The sequence below is a fragment of the Panthera onca genome, chromosome C1, assembly GCF_046562875.1.
Source record: "Panthera onca isolate mPanOnc1 chromosome C1, mPanOnc1 haplotype 2, whole genome shotgun sequence".
In the NCBI taxonomy this organism is placed as follows: domain Eukaryota; kingdom Metazoa; phylum Chordata; class Mammalia; order Carnivora; family Felidae; genus Panthera; species Panthera onca.
The window spans coordinates 167,700,831-167,718,677 of NC_138346.1; the positions used below are offsets into that span (position 1 = coordinate 167,700,831).

Sequence of the window (17,847 nt, forward strand, 5' to 3'; positions counted from 1 at the left end):
GGGAGAAGATCATCAAGTAATCACATAGCAAAAAAAAAAAAAAAAAATACACCCTGAAGTTTACAGAAGAATGAGTAGGGGCGCCTGGGTGGCTTAGTTGGTTAAGCATCTGACTTCTGCTCCGGTCATGATCTTGCAATCTGTGTGTTCGAGCCCCGCGTCGGGCTCTGTGCTGACGGCCCACAGCCTGGAGCCTGTTTCAGATTCTGTGTCTCCCTCTCTCTATGACCCTCCCCCCATTCACATTCTGTCTCTCTCTGTCTCAAAAATAAATAAACGTTTTAAAAAAACCTTTTTTTTAAATTAAAAAAAAAAAAAGAATGAGTAATTCCAGTATTTATGCTCAGATTCCACTTGTGTGTTCACTTGATCATGTATTCAATCATTTATTCAAGCCTCTCAGACCTGGGGTGCAAAGGTAAAGGAGACACAGTTCTTGCCTGTGAGATGCTCACAGTCTGGTAGGAAAACAGGCACACCACCAGATCATGATGATGCAGTATATTAGATGCCACAGAAGACATTCAGATATACAATGGGAATGTCCATACAGTGAAAATAGTCAAGAGTCAGAAAGAGTTTTACCAGATGTTGACTTTTATTTTTTTTTTTTAATTTAAAAAAAAAATTTTTTTTAACCTTTATTTATTTTTGAGACAGAGAGAGACAGAGCATGAACAGGGGAGGAGCAGAGAGAGAGGGAGACACAGAATCTGAAACAGGCTCCAGGCTCTGAGCTGTCAGCACAGAGCCCGACGCGGGGCTTGAACTCATGGACTGTGAGATCATGACCTGAGCCGAAGCCGGATGCCTAACCGACTGAGCCACCCAGGCGCCCCCAGATGTTGACTTTTAAACAACAGGTAAGAGGCCACCAGAGAAGAGTTGGGGGAAGAGACTCTAAGAAGTCAGTGGTCGGAATATTCATCAGTCCCACTAGAAATTTCTGTAAAATACAATCAATCTATGTGACTACTTACAAAGGCATAGGGGTCTTCTTCATTTTCACTCAAAAACAAAAAGATAAATATTCCAATGTGTTTATCAATTTCATTCACACAGAACTCAATGGTATTTTTGCCTGTGTACCCACAGTCCTCGTTTCTACCTCTTTTATAATACTTAGCACATTGTAGAGGCCCTGTATTACGTGTATGTATCTGCCTCTCTCACTATTACTCAAGCTTTAAGGCAAGAAGAATAAATTCTTCCCTCATTTTTATATCCCTCACATCTCCTAATTCCTAAGTAGGGATTCAAAAAGCTTATTCAGCTTAAATGTTACCTGTTCACCAGCCTCTATAGAGCCAGCTGTATTTGGCCAAACCAAACCCAACTACCACAAATGACAACAACAAGGATTACTCACCAAGCAGTGGACAACACAGACGTTTTTGGGATTCTGTAGTAGCCAATTATACATATTCCGACACACAGCAAAAAGGTTGTGCAGACTGGGGGCCTGCCTAATGGGCCAACTGCATTCTGAGACCTAAGGGAACAGAGCAAAAGGAAATGAATTCCTCAAGTGACTCCTCTCCATACGCAGGTATCACACTAAACAACTTCTGGAATATGATACCACATTCTCTTTTAATATAGCCAGGAAGAGGTATGAACAGGGTTCAAACACAGAAAGAAGAGTTGTTTAATATAGCAATTTCTTAGTTAAAAGATTCCATTCCAGTAAAGGTATAAAAACAAATTTTGAGGTATATTTTAAATTAAAAATAGACCATTTAAACTACATATTTGGATTTTTTTTTTAATCCTGTAGGGTTACAATGCATTTAACTTCTATTAAGAATACAATGTTTTGACCTGCCTATTGGATACTTAATTATAGTATTATCTTATAAATCCTGCACTATCCCTAATTTTATTCCAGCTCTCATGAGAACATGAAAAGAGCTGCAGAGTGAGCCAAACTACACTTGCTCAGAGCTCTTATTTCTTTCTGTCTTACTGAAGGAATCCACAACACCATGGGGCAACCTTCAGTATTTTCACTCATCTAACACACGTGTTCATTTAACCCATTACAGAGCATCGGCAATGTTCCTGGAATTCTGTTTGGCTCTGAGCAGTATCACAATCGTACAAGACTGGTATTAGCATGATGTCCATTCTGCAGATAAGAAAACAGACTCTCAGAGTCTGTCTTGTCTAGAGTCATGCTGCCAGTCAGGACTAGCAGACCAACCCAGGTCTTCTGAGTATAAATCATTGCAGGACAAGACTATACTGGTAGAGATTATCATTTGCCTCAAAATACTAGGTATGAGTCCCAAATGATTAGATATTTACTAATTTAGATAATAAAAAATGAGAAGTTTAGACTTGGACAAACTCTGTGACCTCTTTTAACTTTTTTTTTTTTTTTTTTTTCAAAAATGTGGTGAGTGGCACCTACCTACCTGCCTCATAGGGTGTGGTTAGTACATGAGGATGTATTTCAAGGGCTCAGCCCAGTACCTGACATGCACAAAGTGATTAAGGAATATTAGCTATTATCATCACTATCGAATCCGGTAACTGCCAGTACAAAGCCCTGAGTTCAGATAAAGCCAGCTATGTTTGAATAAAATGAATAAAATCCCATATGGCAAAAAAGCAGACTGAAGGGCCAGATCATACAAGGTCCTGTTAGCATCTGGGAGAATATTTAAGAAGGAGTGACTCTCATCTGTATTATCCAAAGACCTCTTTTTTTTTTTTAATATATGAAATTTATTGTCAAATTGGTTTCCATACAACACCCAGTGCTCATCCCAAAAGGTGCCCTCCTCAATACCCATCACCCACCCTCCGCTCCCTCCCACCCCCCATCAACCCTCAGTTTGTTCTCAGTTTTTAACAGTCTCTTATGCTTTGGCTCTCTCCCACTCTAACCTCTTTTTTTTTTTTTCTCTCTCTTTTTTTTTTTTTCCTTTTTTCCTTCCTCGTAAGCCAGTGCGGAGAATGGATGCGGATGACATGAGAGTAGCGGGGGGGAGCAGTCAGGAGGCTGCTGAGGAGCCCAAATCAGGAATGATGGCGGCTTAGGCTGGTTGCTAATGTAGGGAATTCTGAAAAAAGACTAGATTTTATATGGATGGTGTCATCAGAAAGTACTCTGCAACACTACTGGCCTAAACAACAACAACAACAACAACAACAACAACAACGAATATCTCAAATCCCTAATGTTTAACAGTGGGCAAAGGGAGGGAGGAGCAATCTATTGGTTCACCCTTTTCTGGTAACCAGATAATCACTAGTCAAGTTTCTCTCTCTGGGGATGCCAAGAAGGCCCATTTTTTTTGGTTAATTTGTACCTTTTTCTACAAGATGATTGTAGGGTAATGGCAGGGGTGCTTCCAGGTACTCACTTACCTATACCTTTGGCAATGACAGGTATGGTTTATTAAACAAAGTAGTTGAAATGCTTGACACAGCTACTAAACAATCTAGGGTGACCCACTACTAGGCCTCCCAGTTTAAACTCCGGAACAGCTTGCCCCTTCTACCCAACATGAATTAAGACTGTTTCTGGCCCATTCTTTACCACCAAATGGATTCCCTGCTGCTGTGTTCTCAAGGAACAGAAATGATATATTGGTTTAAAAAAAAAAAAAAAAAAAAAGAAGAGTTGGTAAGATAAATTCTGCCATCAGGGAAATTACAAAATGTACACTTGTACAAGCTGCTTCTTGTCTGCAATACTTTTCTTCCCTTAGTAAATTCATATTCATCCTTTAAAACCCAAGTTCAAGTGCTCTTTTGTTACTGACAGTTTCTCTAACACCCAGAGGCAGAAATTAGTTGCCTTAGTTCTTCGTACCCATGCCCTTGTCCATTTTCATCTATTACAGCTTTTATCAGTAGAGCACCATGGTTAAACCCACAGGCCGGGTTTTCACCTTTGCTTTACCACTTATGATCTGATTAACTGTAGTCAAGTTTCTGATCTCTTGGAGCCCCAATCTCTTGTGTGTAAAGTGAAAATGGGCATTACAAGAGTAATGAGAATTAAGTAGAGCAACATAAGCACAGTAAGTGCCAGCGTATTGTCAAACTGTATTCAAATTAATTGTTTACCTCTGTCGCCCCCTCTAGACACTCGGCCTCACCAGAAGAGACACCATAACTTACTTGTTTTGTAACTGCAGAGTTGTTGTGTTAGTTGAATGGAAGATGCTCAGTATTTGCTGAGTGAACGAATGATTGAAAGAACAAAGGGATGAACCCCATTTGGCAATCGCTTCTCATACTAAGATTTGTCTACAGGTACAATTTCTCAAGGAAGGGGCAGATGAATCAAGTTTGCTGTTGTTGTAAGTTGGAATCATGGAATAGTATGAAAAAACTGCTTTTCCAGACAGTATTTTTAAACCTTTTAGAAACTGTATGTCAACCATACAAACACTAAATGTCAATATCTGTAATGAGTCTCAGCTAAAAGTTGGCTAAATTGTTCTCAGCACAAAAGGCTAAAAGCTCCAGAATCATTAAATCAATCAAGTAAATAATATTAATTTAAAGTACTCCATAATTACATATTTACTTGATCTATAATTATACACCATTAAGCAAACACACAATTAGAATTTTTTAAAAGCATGTACTCTGTCTAAAAGGGAAAAAAACACTAAAGCATAAACAAAACCCAAAAAAAATTTTAAGGAATTCAATCACTGTAAGCTATTTTTGTGTTTCCCTGGGGTTCACAGGTTCAGGCAATAAGCAGCACAATCCTTGGGCATGTGACACTTCATGATGCCATCTCCAGTCTCTCTAAACACCTCCCAGAGCTGCCAAGCATCAGAAAATGCCATATGGATTACAGGCTGCCATGATACCACCCAGTTGGGAAAGAAGCCAAAACAGCACCACAGCCGGATGCCATTTGATTTTTCTCTCTCCATTGCCACAAGCATGGGCTCATCGATGGCAGAAGCATCCCACCTGCCAAGCACAAGAGCAAAAGGTACTACAGAGAATCAGACTCAAGAGCCATACCAAATTTTAAGAATCTACACCATTTTTGGAAAACAGGGGGATTTTAGTCAATCATTTACTGTGGCATTTTAGTATTACTAACATCAATCATAACTACCACTTACCGAACGCTTACTATAGGGTAGACACTGCTATCAAGTTTATTCGTTATGGCAAAACTACAGAAAAGAATTTCTAAGTATTTGCAAGGTAGGTATTCGTATTGTCATCCCCATTGCATACAGGATAAAATGGTATCTCGGGTGAAGTGAAGAGATTTAACCAGGAAGAGGAACAGCTGAGATGTGAACCTAGGGTAATTTTTAAAGCTTAAAATTGTCATCTCAATAAAAATTACTGATAAGACTCATGTACTTTCTATTATATCACACTGTCTGATGGTGATTATTAACTGCAATTCCACCTCACATTTGTGGGTGGTTATGGCTTCAAGTGATGGCCATATTTTCAGTTTCCTTAAAACTGAAGCCTGGTGGCAGAGGGAGAGATGAAGTATAACCTGTAAAGTCACCTCTCACCAACCAGCAAACCAAAGCAGAAACAACTGGGAGCTCTGGTGACCTCTGGTGAGCTCTGGAAGGAAAAGGAAAGGAAACAAACAAAAGATGGACCTTTAAGTAAGTTCAAATTGATAGCATATTTCCCAAAAATCAATTTGTTCTCAAAAGGGAAGAAATCCTGCAAGATTTTGTAGTTTAGAAACAATCAAAATGAAGGAAAAGTCTAAAGGAATCAGCTGGGTTTATTTTTTTATGCTACTAACAGAGCTCCTTCAGCATACTTTTCTTCCTGGTTGAGAGGAGGAGGAAGGACACTCCAAGTGGTGCTGGAGTGCGATCAGAACGTAAGAACTTTAGGACCAGGCAACATGCAGTGGCCATTCACCTGGTTTTCTACTTCTTACCAACATCAATACCAAGAAATGTGTAAAGCAGTGGTTCCTGATATTCTGAGCAGAGCTCAAAACCTGTGCAGAAAGTGAACCAGTTTACATGCACCTACAGAGTGGATGGGTACAGTGTTTATTTGGGAGATGATGGAAAAGGTTTGGTTATAGACAGTGGTGATGGTTACACAACATTGTGAATGTATTCAATGTCATTGAACTGTACTCTTATAGGTTGTCAAAATGGTTAAGTTTGTGTCATGTATACTTTACCATCAAAAAAAAAGTGGGGTGCTAGAAGAAATGGTTAAACTCTCTGAAGCCCATCCATGGATCTAAATACACAGGTGGACCCATATTTCTTTAACTCAGATCAAGAATACCTGTTTTAGATAATGCATCTCATTGGTCTCCAGGACTTTATTGTCAACATTGGTAATTTTTATTTCCTCAAGGTGGAAACTGGCTAAGAAGACTAAAAAACCAAACAAACAAACAAAAAACTAATGTTCAATACCTCTTGTGCAGTTCTGAATAGGCACTCTAGCACATTGCTTTGAAAGCAGGGCAATCTGGCATATATTGAGTTGGGGTCTCTGCTAAAAATGGAGACTAAATATGAATCCTATTCTAACATTCCGTTACACATGCAAATCCTAAGAAAGCTGCTATTTGATTATTTCATCCAATTCCTGTCAAACCATGTGGCTTCTAAGCATAAAAGCTAATCAAAATATAGAATGACTCCCCTCAGCAAAGTGAAATCTTCCTGCAAACAGCCTGTCTCTGCCACCACCACCGTATTCCCAAACACATATCACACAATAAAATGTAAAGTGACTTAGTTCAGGGTCCAAGACACAGGGATATAGACAGAGCTGGACTCCTGTGAGTCTACAAATAAAACCAGTCTCATGTTTGGTCTTTTCCAACACTGGTATTTATGGAAGAGTCTGCCACCTACATTAATTTTTTAACTTTTTTAAAAAAGATTTAAGTAATCTCTACATCCAACGTGGGCCTTGAACTTACAACCCTGAGATCAAGAGGTGTATCTTCTACTGATTGAGCCAGCCAGGCACCCCATGCCATCTACATTTATTAAAATAAGATTTGGAAAACTTCCAAACTCTTTCTATGAAGCCAGCATTATCTTGATTCCAAAGCCGGACAGAGACCCCACTAAAAAGGAGAACTATAGACCAATTTCCCTGATGAACATGGATGCAAAAATCCTCAACAAGATATAAGCCAACCGGCTCCAACAATACATTGAAAACATTATTCACCACGACCAAGTGGGATTTATACCTGGGATGCAGGGCTGGTTCAATATCCGCAAAACAATTAATGTGATTCATCACATCAATAAAAGAAAGGACAAGAACCATATGATCCTCTCAATAGATGCAGAGAAAGCATCTGACAAAATACAGCATGCTTTCTTGATAAAAACTCTCAAGAAAGTAGGGATAGAAGGAGCATACCTCAAGATCATAAAAGCCATATATGAACGACCCAACGCTAATATCATCCTCAATGGGGAAAAACTGAGAGCTTTCCCCCTAAGGTCATGAACAAGACAGGGATGTCCATTCTTGCCACTGTTATTCAACATAGTATTGGAAGTCTTAGCCTCTGCAATCAGACAACACAAAGAAATAAAAGGCATCCATATGCCCTCCAGGAGGAGGTCAAACTTTCACTCTTCACAGATGACATGATACTCTATATGGAAAACCCAAAAGATTCCACCAAAAAAACTGCTAGAACTGATTCATTAATTCAGCAAAGTTGGAGGATATAAAATTAACGCACAGAAATTGGCTGCATTCCTATACACCAACAATGAAGCAACAGAAAGAGAAATCAAGGAATCGATCCCATTTACAGTTGCACAAAAAACCATAAAATACCTAGGAATAAATCTAGCCAAAGAGGTGAAAAATCTATACACTGAAAACTATAGAAAGCTTATGAAAGAAATTGAAGAAGACACAAAAAAATGGAAAAAGATTCCATGCTCCTGGATAGGAAGAACAAATATTGTTAAAATGTCAATACTACCCAAAGCAATCTACATATTCAATGCAATCCCTATCAAAATAACACCAGCATTCTTCACAGAGCTAAAACAAATAATCCTAAAATTTGTATGGAACCAGAAAAGACCTTGAATAGCCAAAGCAATCTTGAAAAAGAAAACCTAAGCAGGAAGCATCACAATCCCAGACTTCAAGCTATACTACAAAGCTGTAATCATCAAGACAGTATGGTACTGGCACAAAAACAGACACTCAGATCAATGGAACAGAATAGAAAACCCAGAAATGGACCCACAAACGTATGGCTGACTAATCTTTGACAAAGCAGGAAAGAATATCCAATGGAATAATGACAGTCTCTTCAGCAAGTGATGCTGGGAAAACTGGACAGTGACATGCAGAACAATGAACCTGGACCACTTTCTTACACCATACACAAAAACAAACTCAAAACAGATGAAAGACCTCAATGTAAGACAGGAAGCCATCAAGATCCTTGAGGAGAAAGCAGACAAAAACCTCTTTGATCTTGGCCGCAACAACTTCTTACTCAACACGTCTCTGGAGGCAAGGGAAACAAAAGCAAAAATGAACTATGGGGACCTCATCAAAATAAAAAGCTTCTACACAGCGAAGGAAACAACCAGCAAAAGTAAAAGGCAACCGACAGAATGGGAGAAGATATTTGCAAATGACGTATCAGATAAAGGGTTAGTATCTAAAATCTATAGAGCTTATCAAACTCAACACCCAAAAAACAAATAATCCAGTGAAGAAATGGGCAAAAGACATGAATAGACACTTCTCCAAAGAAGACAGCCAGATGGCCAACCGACACATGAAAAAATGCTCAACATCACTCATCATCAGGGAAATACAAATCCAAACCACGAGATACCACCTCACACCTGTCAGAATGGCTAACATTAAGAACTCAGGCAACAACAGATGTTGGCAAGGATGTGGAGAAAGAGGATCTCTTTTGCATTGTTGGTGGGAATGCAAGCTGCTGCAGCCACTCTAGAAAACAGTATGGAGGTTCCTCAAAAAACTAAAAAGAACTACCCTACGACCCAGCAATTACACTACTAGGCATTTACCCGTGGGATACAGGTGTGCTGTTTCAAAGGGACACATGCACCCCCATGTTTATAGCAGCACTATCAACAATAGCCAAAGTATGGAAAGAGCCCAAATGTCCATCGATGGATGAATGGATAAAGAAGATGTGATATATATACACAATGGAGTATTACTCGGCAATCAAAAAGAATGAAATCTTGCCATTTGCAACTACGTGGATAGAACTGGAGGGTATTATGCTAAGTGAAATTAGTCAGAGAAAGACAAAAATCATATGACTTCACTCATATGAGGACTTTAAGACACAAACAGATGAACATAAGGGAAGGGAAACAAAAAGAATATAAAAACAGAGAGGGGGACAAAAGAGAAGAGACTCATAAATATAGAGAACAAACTGAGGGTTACTGGAGGGGGTGTGGGAGGGGGGATGGGCTAAATGGGTAAGGGGCACTAAGGAATCTACTCCTGAAATCATTGTTGCACTATATGCTAACTAATTTGGATGTAAATCTAAAAATAAAATAAAATAAAAAATAAAATAAAATAAAATAAAATAAAATAAAATAATATTTGGTTTATTTGGTTAAGGGTCCGACTCTTGATTTTGGCTCAGGTCATGATCTCATAGTTTGTAGGATCAAGCCCCACGTTGGGCTCCGTGCTGACACTTTGGAGCCTGCTAGGGACATTGGGACATCTCTCTCTCTGACACTCCACTACTCACACTTTCTCTCTCTCAAAATAAATACACATTTAAAAAAATATTTTAAAAATAAAATAAGATTCAATTGCAGACCTAGAACTCCATTATCCTGGAAGGAGGAAGAAATGGTTCTAGCCCTCATGCACTGGAAGATGAGAACCTAATGCAATAATGAGATGCAAATCAATTCACAGCATTAGTGCTGGGGAGAGAAAGGACTGTGGCCTGGAAAAGAGATGTAGCCAAATCCAAAACAGAGCTCAGATGAAAATACTAAGGTTTGGGGGCTGTCTTCCTGAGATACAACTGAGGGCTGAGAGAACCAGTTAGGTTGGAGGGTCCAGTTGCATTCTGCCAAGTTCTAGGACTATCTGAGGAGGCTAAAGAGGTAGTGCAAGCCTGTGTTTCTGAGAAAAGAATTGGAAAAGACTTGTGGTATACTGAAACCCTCCCCTTAGCAAAGTTAGGCTGTTAGGATGGGTGAGGGGTGTCGCATGGGGGCCTCTTAGGAAGAGGGAGCAGCTCATGCAAGGAGACAGCATGTGTCTTCCCTGGTTGGAGTATAGAGTTTTTTAGGCCATGGAGAACAGTGGAAAAGAAGCTGGAGAGGCAGGGCTAAGACAAGATCATGAAGAGCTATGTAAGACACATTCTACGGTTTGCACAGAGAGGAAATAACCCTATTCCTTTCACTTACACTCATAAGTAAGCAAGACTTATTCATGCTTTAAGGTCCAGCTCTCACTGCTGTCTCCTTTCCCCAAACTCTCTCAGTATGGATTGTAAATATTATTTGCATTTGTCTTTAGCATGTCTTGGCTTCTTTTTCAGCTAGGCTTAAGTGTCTTGAGAACAAGAACCAAATATTTATTTTATATCTATATGTTTAACAATTCTTGGCACATTCATTCTTCTGAGAAACCTGTATTAGCCATGCCAGGCATGCTCCTAGGTAGCAAATAAAATAAACATCCCTCCTGCTCTTCTAGAGCAAATGAGGGCAGCCCAGGACAGATGTTCAATATGTAAGTCCTGGTCTTTTGGTAAGACTGTTAAGACTGGTCACAAAATATGCAGTTGCACTAATAGATGCCTTGCTTTAAATATCTTTATAGAGATTGCTTTTACAAATACTACACAAAGGGCCACCTGGGTGGCTCAGTCGGTTAAGCATCCGACTTCAGCTCAGGTCATGATTTCACGGCTCATGGGTTTGAGCCCTGCATCAGGCACTGTGCCAGCAGTGCTGAGCCTGCTTGGGATTCTCTCTCTCTCTCTCTCTCTCTCTCTCTCTCTCTCTCTCATTCTCTTTCCCTACCCCTCCCCAACTTGAACTTTTTCTCTCAAAAATAAATAAACTTAAAAAGAAAAAACAAATACTACACAAAGAGACATCTTCATACATATGAATGTTTCTACAATGATAATTATATCTTTATTTACTTTCAGAGGGAAATTTTTCCAGATTATCACAGATCTTCCATGATTAAATAAAATTTCTATGGAATATTGTGAAGGGTGTTCCACAGTTCTTCAGTTATGAAAATGATGACATTGACTCTCAAACAATAAAAATCAATCCAAAAGATTTGCATCTGAGTTAGAAACAGAATATCTACCCACATTCTGTTTGATGTTAATTCACTTGTTCTGAATCAGGTAATAGATGGGATAAGAGTGGGAAAGGCAGTTAATTATAGGGAATTTAAAAGAGCTGCATTTAAAATCTCCATTATACAGCAGCAATTTAGACCAAACTGCTTCAGAATGGTTTTATCAGTGCTTCTCGAGAGTGGTCCCCAGGGCAGCAGTTGGAGCGGCGCCCAGGAAGTTGTTAGCAGGTGCAGATTCCCACCACTCTTCTATGCTGCTAAAGCAGAAACTCTGGGCCTGGGTGTCTGCCCAACCTTCCAGGTGGTTTGTTGCTCACTAACATTTGAGAACCACCAGGTTTCCTCTTGCCTATTCTGGGAACCTTCACGGAAAAGAGAGTCCTTAGCAAAACTGTCCCTTATGTCATTGAACATTAGGGCAGGTGAGGCTTTAGAGAACATACAGACAAACCTTCCTGTGTTTTTTACAGATCTGGAAGCTGAAACCCAAAGATTATCAATGGCAACTAAAATTGGAGCAAAATGTGTTCTAGCATCAAAGCTGAGATACACAGGATGGACAGGCAGCTATAATTTTGCTTACTTAAAATAAATTTTCACTTTTCAAGGGTCCATTGTGTGGCAAAGCCTTTATATTTAGGAATAGACCCAGATGTAGTTGCAAAACCAATCACATCTAAGGCTAAATCAAAATATTTGAAAATGTTCTGGAAAGAGAAAAAGCCTTAATTCAGTGAATAAATCAAGAACTCCCTGGCCAGAAGGATCAGACTTCACATCAGATTCAAAACTAAGCCAACACTCATGGCTTCTCAACCAGTCAGAAACTAGGAATATTTCCCTGCCTTATTCAAAAAGTTCCTTAGGAGGAGAGCGCGCCGCCGCTGTGTCGCGCAAAGAGCTGCTGCGCGCGCCCGGACGCACCGCGGCGCGTTCTCCCGCGGACAGAGGAAGCGAAGCGCGTTCGTCCCAAGCTAAGGACTTGTCAAGGAGGTCAGCATACTCAGAAGTGACACAGGTGCCTTTTACACTGCTAAGCACTGGAAATACCTGCAAGTCCGAGGTTCCGGAAGATGGCGGCGTAGGAGGACGCGGGGCTCACAGCGCGTCCTGCCGATCACTTAGATTCCACCTACACCTGCCTAAAGAACCCAGAAAACCGCCAGAGGATTAGCAGAAGGGAGTCTCCGGAGTCAAGCGCAGACTAGAGGCCCACGGAAGAGGGTAGGAAGGGCGGCGAGGCGGTGCGCGCTCCACGGACTGGCGGGAGGGAGCCGGGGCGGAGGGGCGGCTCGCCGGCCAAGCAGAGCCCCCGAGTCTGGCTGGCAAAAGCGGAGGGGCCGGACGGACTGTGTTCCGACAGCAAGCGCGACTTAGCGTCTGGGAGGTCATAAGTTAACAGCTCTGCTCGGAAAGCGGGAAGGCTGGAGGACAAAGGGAGGGAGAGCTGCTGAGCCCCCGGACGGCAGAGGTCAGCTTGGCGGGGAACAAAGGCGCCAGCGCCATCTCCCCCGCCCATCCCCCAGCCAAAATCCCAAAGGGAACCAGTTCCTGCCAGGGAACTTGCTCGCTCCGCGCAAACACCCAACTCTGTGCTTCTGCGGAGCCAAACCTCCGGCAGCGGATCTGACTCCCTCCCGCTGCCACAGGGCTCCTCCTGAAGTGGATCACCTAAGGAGAAGCGAGCTAAGCCTGCCCCTCCAGCCCCCGTGCACCTTGCCTACCCACCCCAGCTAATACGCCAGATCCACAGTAACACAAGCCTGGCAGTGTGCAAGTAGCCCAGAGGGGCCACGCCACCCCACAGTGAATCCCGCCCCTAGGAGAGGGGAAGAGAAGGCACACACCAGTCTGACTGTGGCCCCAGCAGTGGGCTGGGGGCAGACATCGGGTCGGACTGCGGCCCCGCCCACTAACTCTAGTTATACACCACAGCACAGGGGAAGTGCCCTGCAGGTCCTCACCACGCAAGGGACTCTCCAAAATGACCAAACGGAAGAATTCCCCTCAGAAGAATCTCCAGGAAATAACAACAGCTAATGAACTGATCAAAAAGGATTTAAATAATATAACAGAAAGTGAATTTAGAATAATAGTCATAAAATTAATCGCTGGGCTTGAAAACAGTATACAGGACAGCAGAGAATCTCTTGCCACAAAGATCGAGGGACTAAGGAACAGTCACGAGGAGCTGAAAAACGCTTTAAACGAAATGCAAAACAAAATGGAAACCACGATGGCTCAGCTTGAAGAGGCAGAGGAGAGAATAGGTGAACTAGAAGATAAAGTTATGGAGAAAGAGGAAGCTGAAAGAAAGAGAGATAAAAAAATCCAGGAGTATGAGGGGAAAATTAGAGAACTAAGTGATACACTAAAAAAAAATAATATAAGCATAATTGGTATCCCAGAGGAGGAAGAGAGAGGGAAAGGTGCTGAAGGGGTACTTGAACAAATTATAGCTGAGAACTTCCCTGAACTGGGGAAGGAAAAAGGCATTGAAATCCAAGAGGCACAGAGAACTCCCTTCAGACGTAACTTGAATCGATCTTCTGCACGACATATCATAGTGAAACTGGCAAAATACAAGGATAAAGAGAAAATTCTGAAAGCAGCAAGGGATAAACGTGCCCTCACATATAAAGGGAGACCTATAAGACTCGTGACTGATCTCTCCTTTGAAACTTGGCAGGCCAGAAAGGCTTGGCACGATATCTACAGTGTGCTAAACAGAAAAAATATGCAGCCGAGAATCCTTTATCCAGCAAGTCTGTCATTTAGAATAGAAGGAGAGATAAAGGTCTTCCCAAACAAACAAAAACTGAAGGAATTTGTCACCACGAAACCAGCCCTACAAGAGATCCTAAGGGGGATCCTGTGAGACAAAGTACCAGAGACATCACTACAAGCATAAAACATACAGACATCACAATGACTCTAAACCCATATCTTTCTATAATAACACTGAATGTAAATGGATTAAATGCGCCAACTAAAAGACATAGGGTATCAGAATGGATAAAAAAACAAGACCCATCTATTTGCTGTCTACAAGAGACTCATTTTAGATCTGAGGACACCTTTAGATTGAGAGTGAGGGGATGGAGAACTATTTATCATGCTCCTGGAAGCCAAAAGAAAGCTGGAGTAGCCATACTTATATCAGACAAACTAGACTTTAAAGGCTGTAACAAGAGATGAAGAAGGGCATTATATAATAATCACAGGGTCTATCCACCAGGAAGAGCTAACTATTATAAATGTCTATGCGCCAAATACCCGAGCCCCCAGATATATAAAACAATTACTCATAAACATAAGCAACCTTATTGATAAGAATGTGGTCATTGCAGGGGACTTTAACACCCCACTTACAGAAATGGATAGATCATCTAGACACACAGTCAATAAAGAAACAAGGGCCCTGAATGATACATTGGATCAGATGGACTTGACAGATATATTTAGAACTCTGCATCCCAAAGCAACAGAATATACTTTCTTCTCGAGTGCACATGGAACATTCTCCAAGATAGATCATATACTGGGTCACAAAACAGCCCTTCATAAGTTTACAAGAATTGAAATTATACCATGCATACTTTCAGACCACAATGCTATGAAGCTTGAAATCAACCACAGGAAAAAGTCTGGAAAACCTCCAAAAGCATGGAGGTTAAAGAACACCCTACTAAGGAATGAGTGGGTCAACCAGGCAATTAGAGAAGAAATTAAAATATATATGGAAACAAACGAAAATGAAAATACAACAATCCAAACGCTTTGGGATGCAGCAAAGGCAGTCCTGAGAGGAAAATACATTGCAATCCAGGCCTTTCTCAAGAAACAAGAAAAATCCCAAATACAAAATCTAACACCACACCTAAAGGAAATAGAAGCAGAACAGCAAAGGCAGCCTAAACCCAGCAGAAGAAGAGAAATAATAAAGAGCAGAGCAGAAATAAACAATATAGAATCTAACAAAAACTGTAGAGCAGATCAACGAAACCAAGAGTTGGTTTTTTGAAAAAATAAACAAAATTGACAAACCTCTAGCCAGGCTTCTCAAAAAGAAAAGGGAGATGACCCAAATAGATAAAATCATGAATGAAAATGGAATGATTACAACCAATCCCTCAGAGATACAAACAATTATCAGGGAATACTATGAAAAATTATATGCCAGCAAATTGGACAACCTGGAAGAAATGGACAAATTTCTAAACACCCACACGCTTCCAAAACTCAATCAGGAGGAAATAGAAAGCTTGAACAGACCCATAACCAGCGAAGAAATTGAATCGGTTATCAAAAAATCTCCCAACAAATAAGAGTCCAGGACCAGATGGCTTCCCAGGGGAGTTCTACCAGACATTTAAAGCAGAGATAATACCTATCCTTCTCAAGCTATTCCAAGAAATAGAAAGGGAAGGAAAACTTCCAGACTCATTCTATGAAGCCAGTATTACTTTGATTCCTAAACCAGACAGAGACCCAGTAAAAAAAGAGAACTACAGGCCAATATCCCTGATGAATATGGATGCAAAAATTCTTAATAAGATACTAGCAAATCGAATTCAACAGCATATAAAAAGAATTATTCACCATGATCAAGTGGGATTCATTCCTGGGATGCAGGGCTGGTTCAACATTCGCAAATCGATCAACGTGATACATCACATTAATAAAAGAAAAGAGAAGAACCATATGATCCTGTCAATCGATGCAGAAAAGGCCTTTGACAAAATCCAGCACCCTTTCTTAATAAAAACCCTTGAGAAAGTCGGGATAGAAGGAACATACTTAAAGATCATAAAGGCCATTTATGAAAAGCCCACAGCTAACATCATCGTCAACGGGGAAAAACTGAGAGCTTTTTCCCTGAGATCAGGAACACGACAGGGATGCCCACTGTCACCGCTGTTGTTTAATATAGTGCTGGAAGTTCTAGCATCAGCAATCAGACAACAAAAGGAAATCAAAGGCATCAAAATTGGCAAAGATGAAGTCAAGCTTTCGCTTTTTGCAGATGACATGATATTATACATGGAAAATCCGATAGACTCCACCAAAAGTCTGCTAGAACTGATACATGAATTCAGCAAAGTTGCAGGATACAAAATCAATGTGCAGAAATCAGTTGCATTCTTATACACTAACAATGAAGCAACAGAAAGACAAATGAAGAAACTGATCCCATTCACAATTGCACCAAGAAGCATAAAATACCTAGGAATAAATCTAACCAAAGATGTAAAAGATCTGTATGCTGAAAACTATAGAAAGCTTATGCAGGTAATTGAAGAAGATATAAAGAAATGGAAAGACATTCCCTGCTCATGGATTGGAAGAATAAATATTGTCAAAATGTCAATACTACCCAAAGCTATCTACACATTCAATGCAATCCCAATCAAAATTGCACCAGCATTCTTCTCAAAACTAGAACAAGCAATCCTAAAATTCATATGGAACCACAAAAGGCCCCGAATAGCCAAAGTAATTTTGAAGAAGAAGACCAAAGCAGGAGGCATCACAATCCCAGACTTTAGCCTCTACTACAAAGCTGTCATCATCAAGACAGCATGGTATTGGCATAAAAACAGACACATAGACCAATGGAATAGAATAGAAACCCCAGAACTAGACCCACAAACGTATGGCCAACTCATCTTTGACAAAGCAGGAAAGAACATCCAATGGAAAAAAGACAGTCTCTTTAACAAATGGTGCTGGGAGAACTGGACAGCAACATGCAGAAGGTTGAAACTAGACCACTTTCTCACACCATTCACAAAAAAAAACTCAAAATGGATAAAGGACCTGAATGTGAGACAGGAAACCATCAAAACCTTAGAGGAGAAAGCAGGAAAAGACCTCTCTGACCTCAGCCGTAGCAATCTCTTACTCGGCACATCCCCAAAGGCAAGGGAATTAAAAGCAAAAGTGAATTACTGGGACCTTATGAAGATAAAAAGCTTCTGCACAGCAAAGGAAACAACCAACAAAACTAAAAGGCAACCAACGGAATGGGAAAAGATATTTGCAAATGACATATCGGACAAAGGGCTAGTATCCAAAATCTATAAAGAGCTCACCAAACTCCACACCCGAAAAACAAATAACCCAGTGAAGAAACGGGCAGAAAACATGAATAGACACTTCTCTAAAGAAGACATCCGGATGGCCAACAGGCACATGAAAAGATGTTCAACGTCGCTCCTTATCAGGGAAATACAAATCAAAACCACACTCAGATACCACCTCACGCCAGTCAGAGTGGCCAAAATGAAGAAATCAGGAGACTATAGATGCTGGAGAGGATGTGGAGAAACAGGAACCCTCTTGCACTGTTGGTGGGAATGCAAATTGGTGCAGCCGCTCTGGAAAGCAGTGTGGAGGTTCCTCAGAAAATTAAAAATAGACCTACCCTATGACCCAGCAATAGCACTGCTAGGAATTTATCCAAGGGATACAGGAGTACTGATGCATAGGGGCACCTGTACCCCAATGTTT

General features: G+C 40.8%; 1 protein-coding gene across 5 annotated transcripts in view; it reads right to left on the minus strand.

Moving 5' to 3' along the window:
- Window positions 1-17,847, minus strand: part of DNAJC6 (DnaJ heat shock protein family (Hsp40) member C6) — a 155,603-nt gene that overhangs the window by 33,117 nt on the left and 104,639 nt on the right. For all 5 annotated transcript variants that reach the window (XM_078451815.2, XM_078451818.2, XM_078451817.2 and 2 more), the window contains one exon: window positions 1,370-1,492. In XM_078451815.2, coding sequence (XP_078307941.2) covers window positions 1,370-1,492 — 123 coding nt within the window. The remainder of the gene's footprint in view (window positions 1-1,369; window positions 1,493-17,847) is intronic.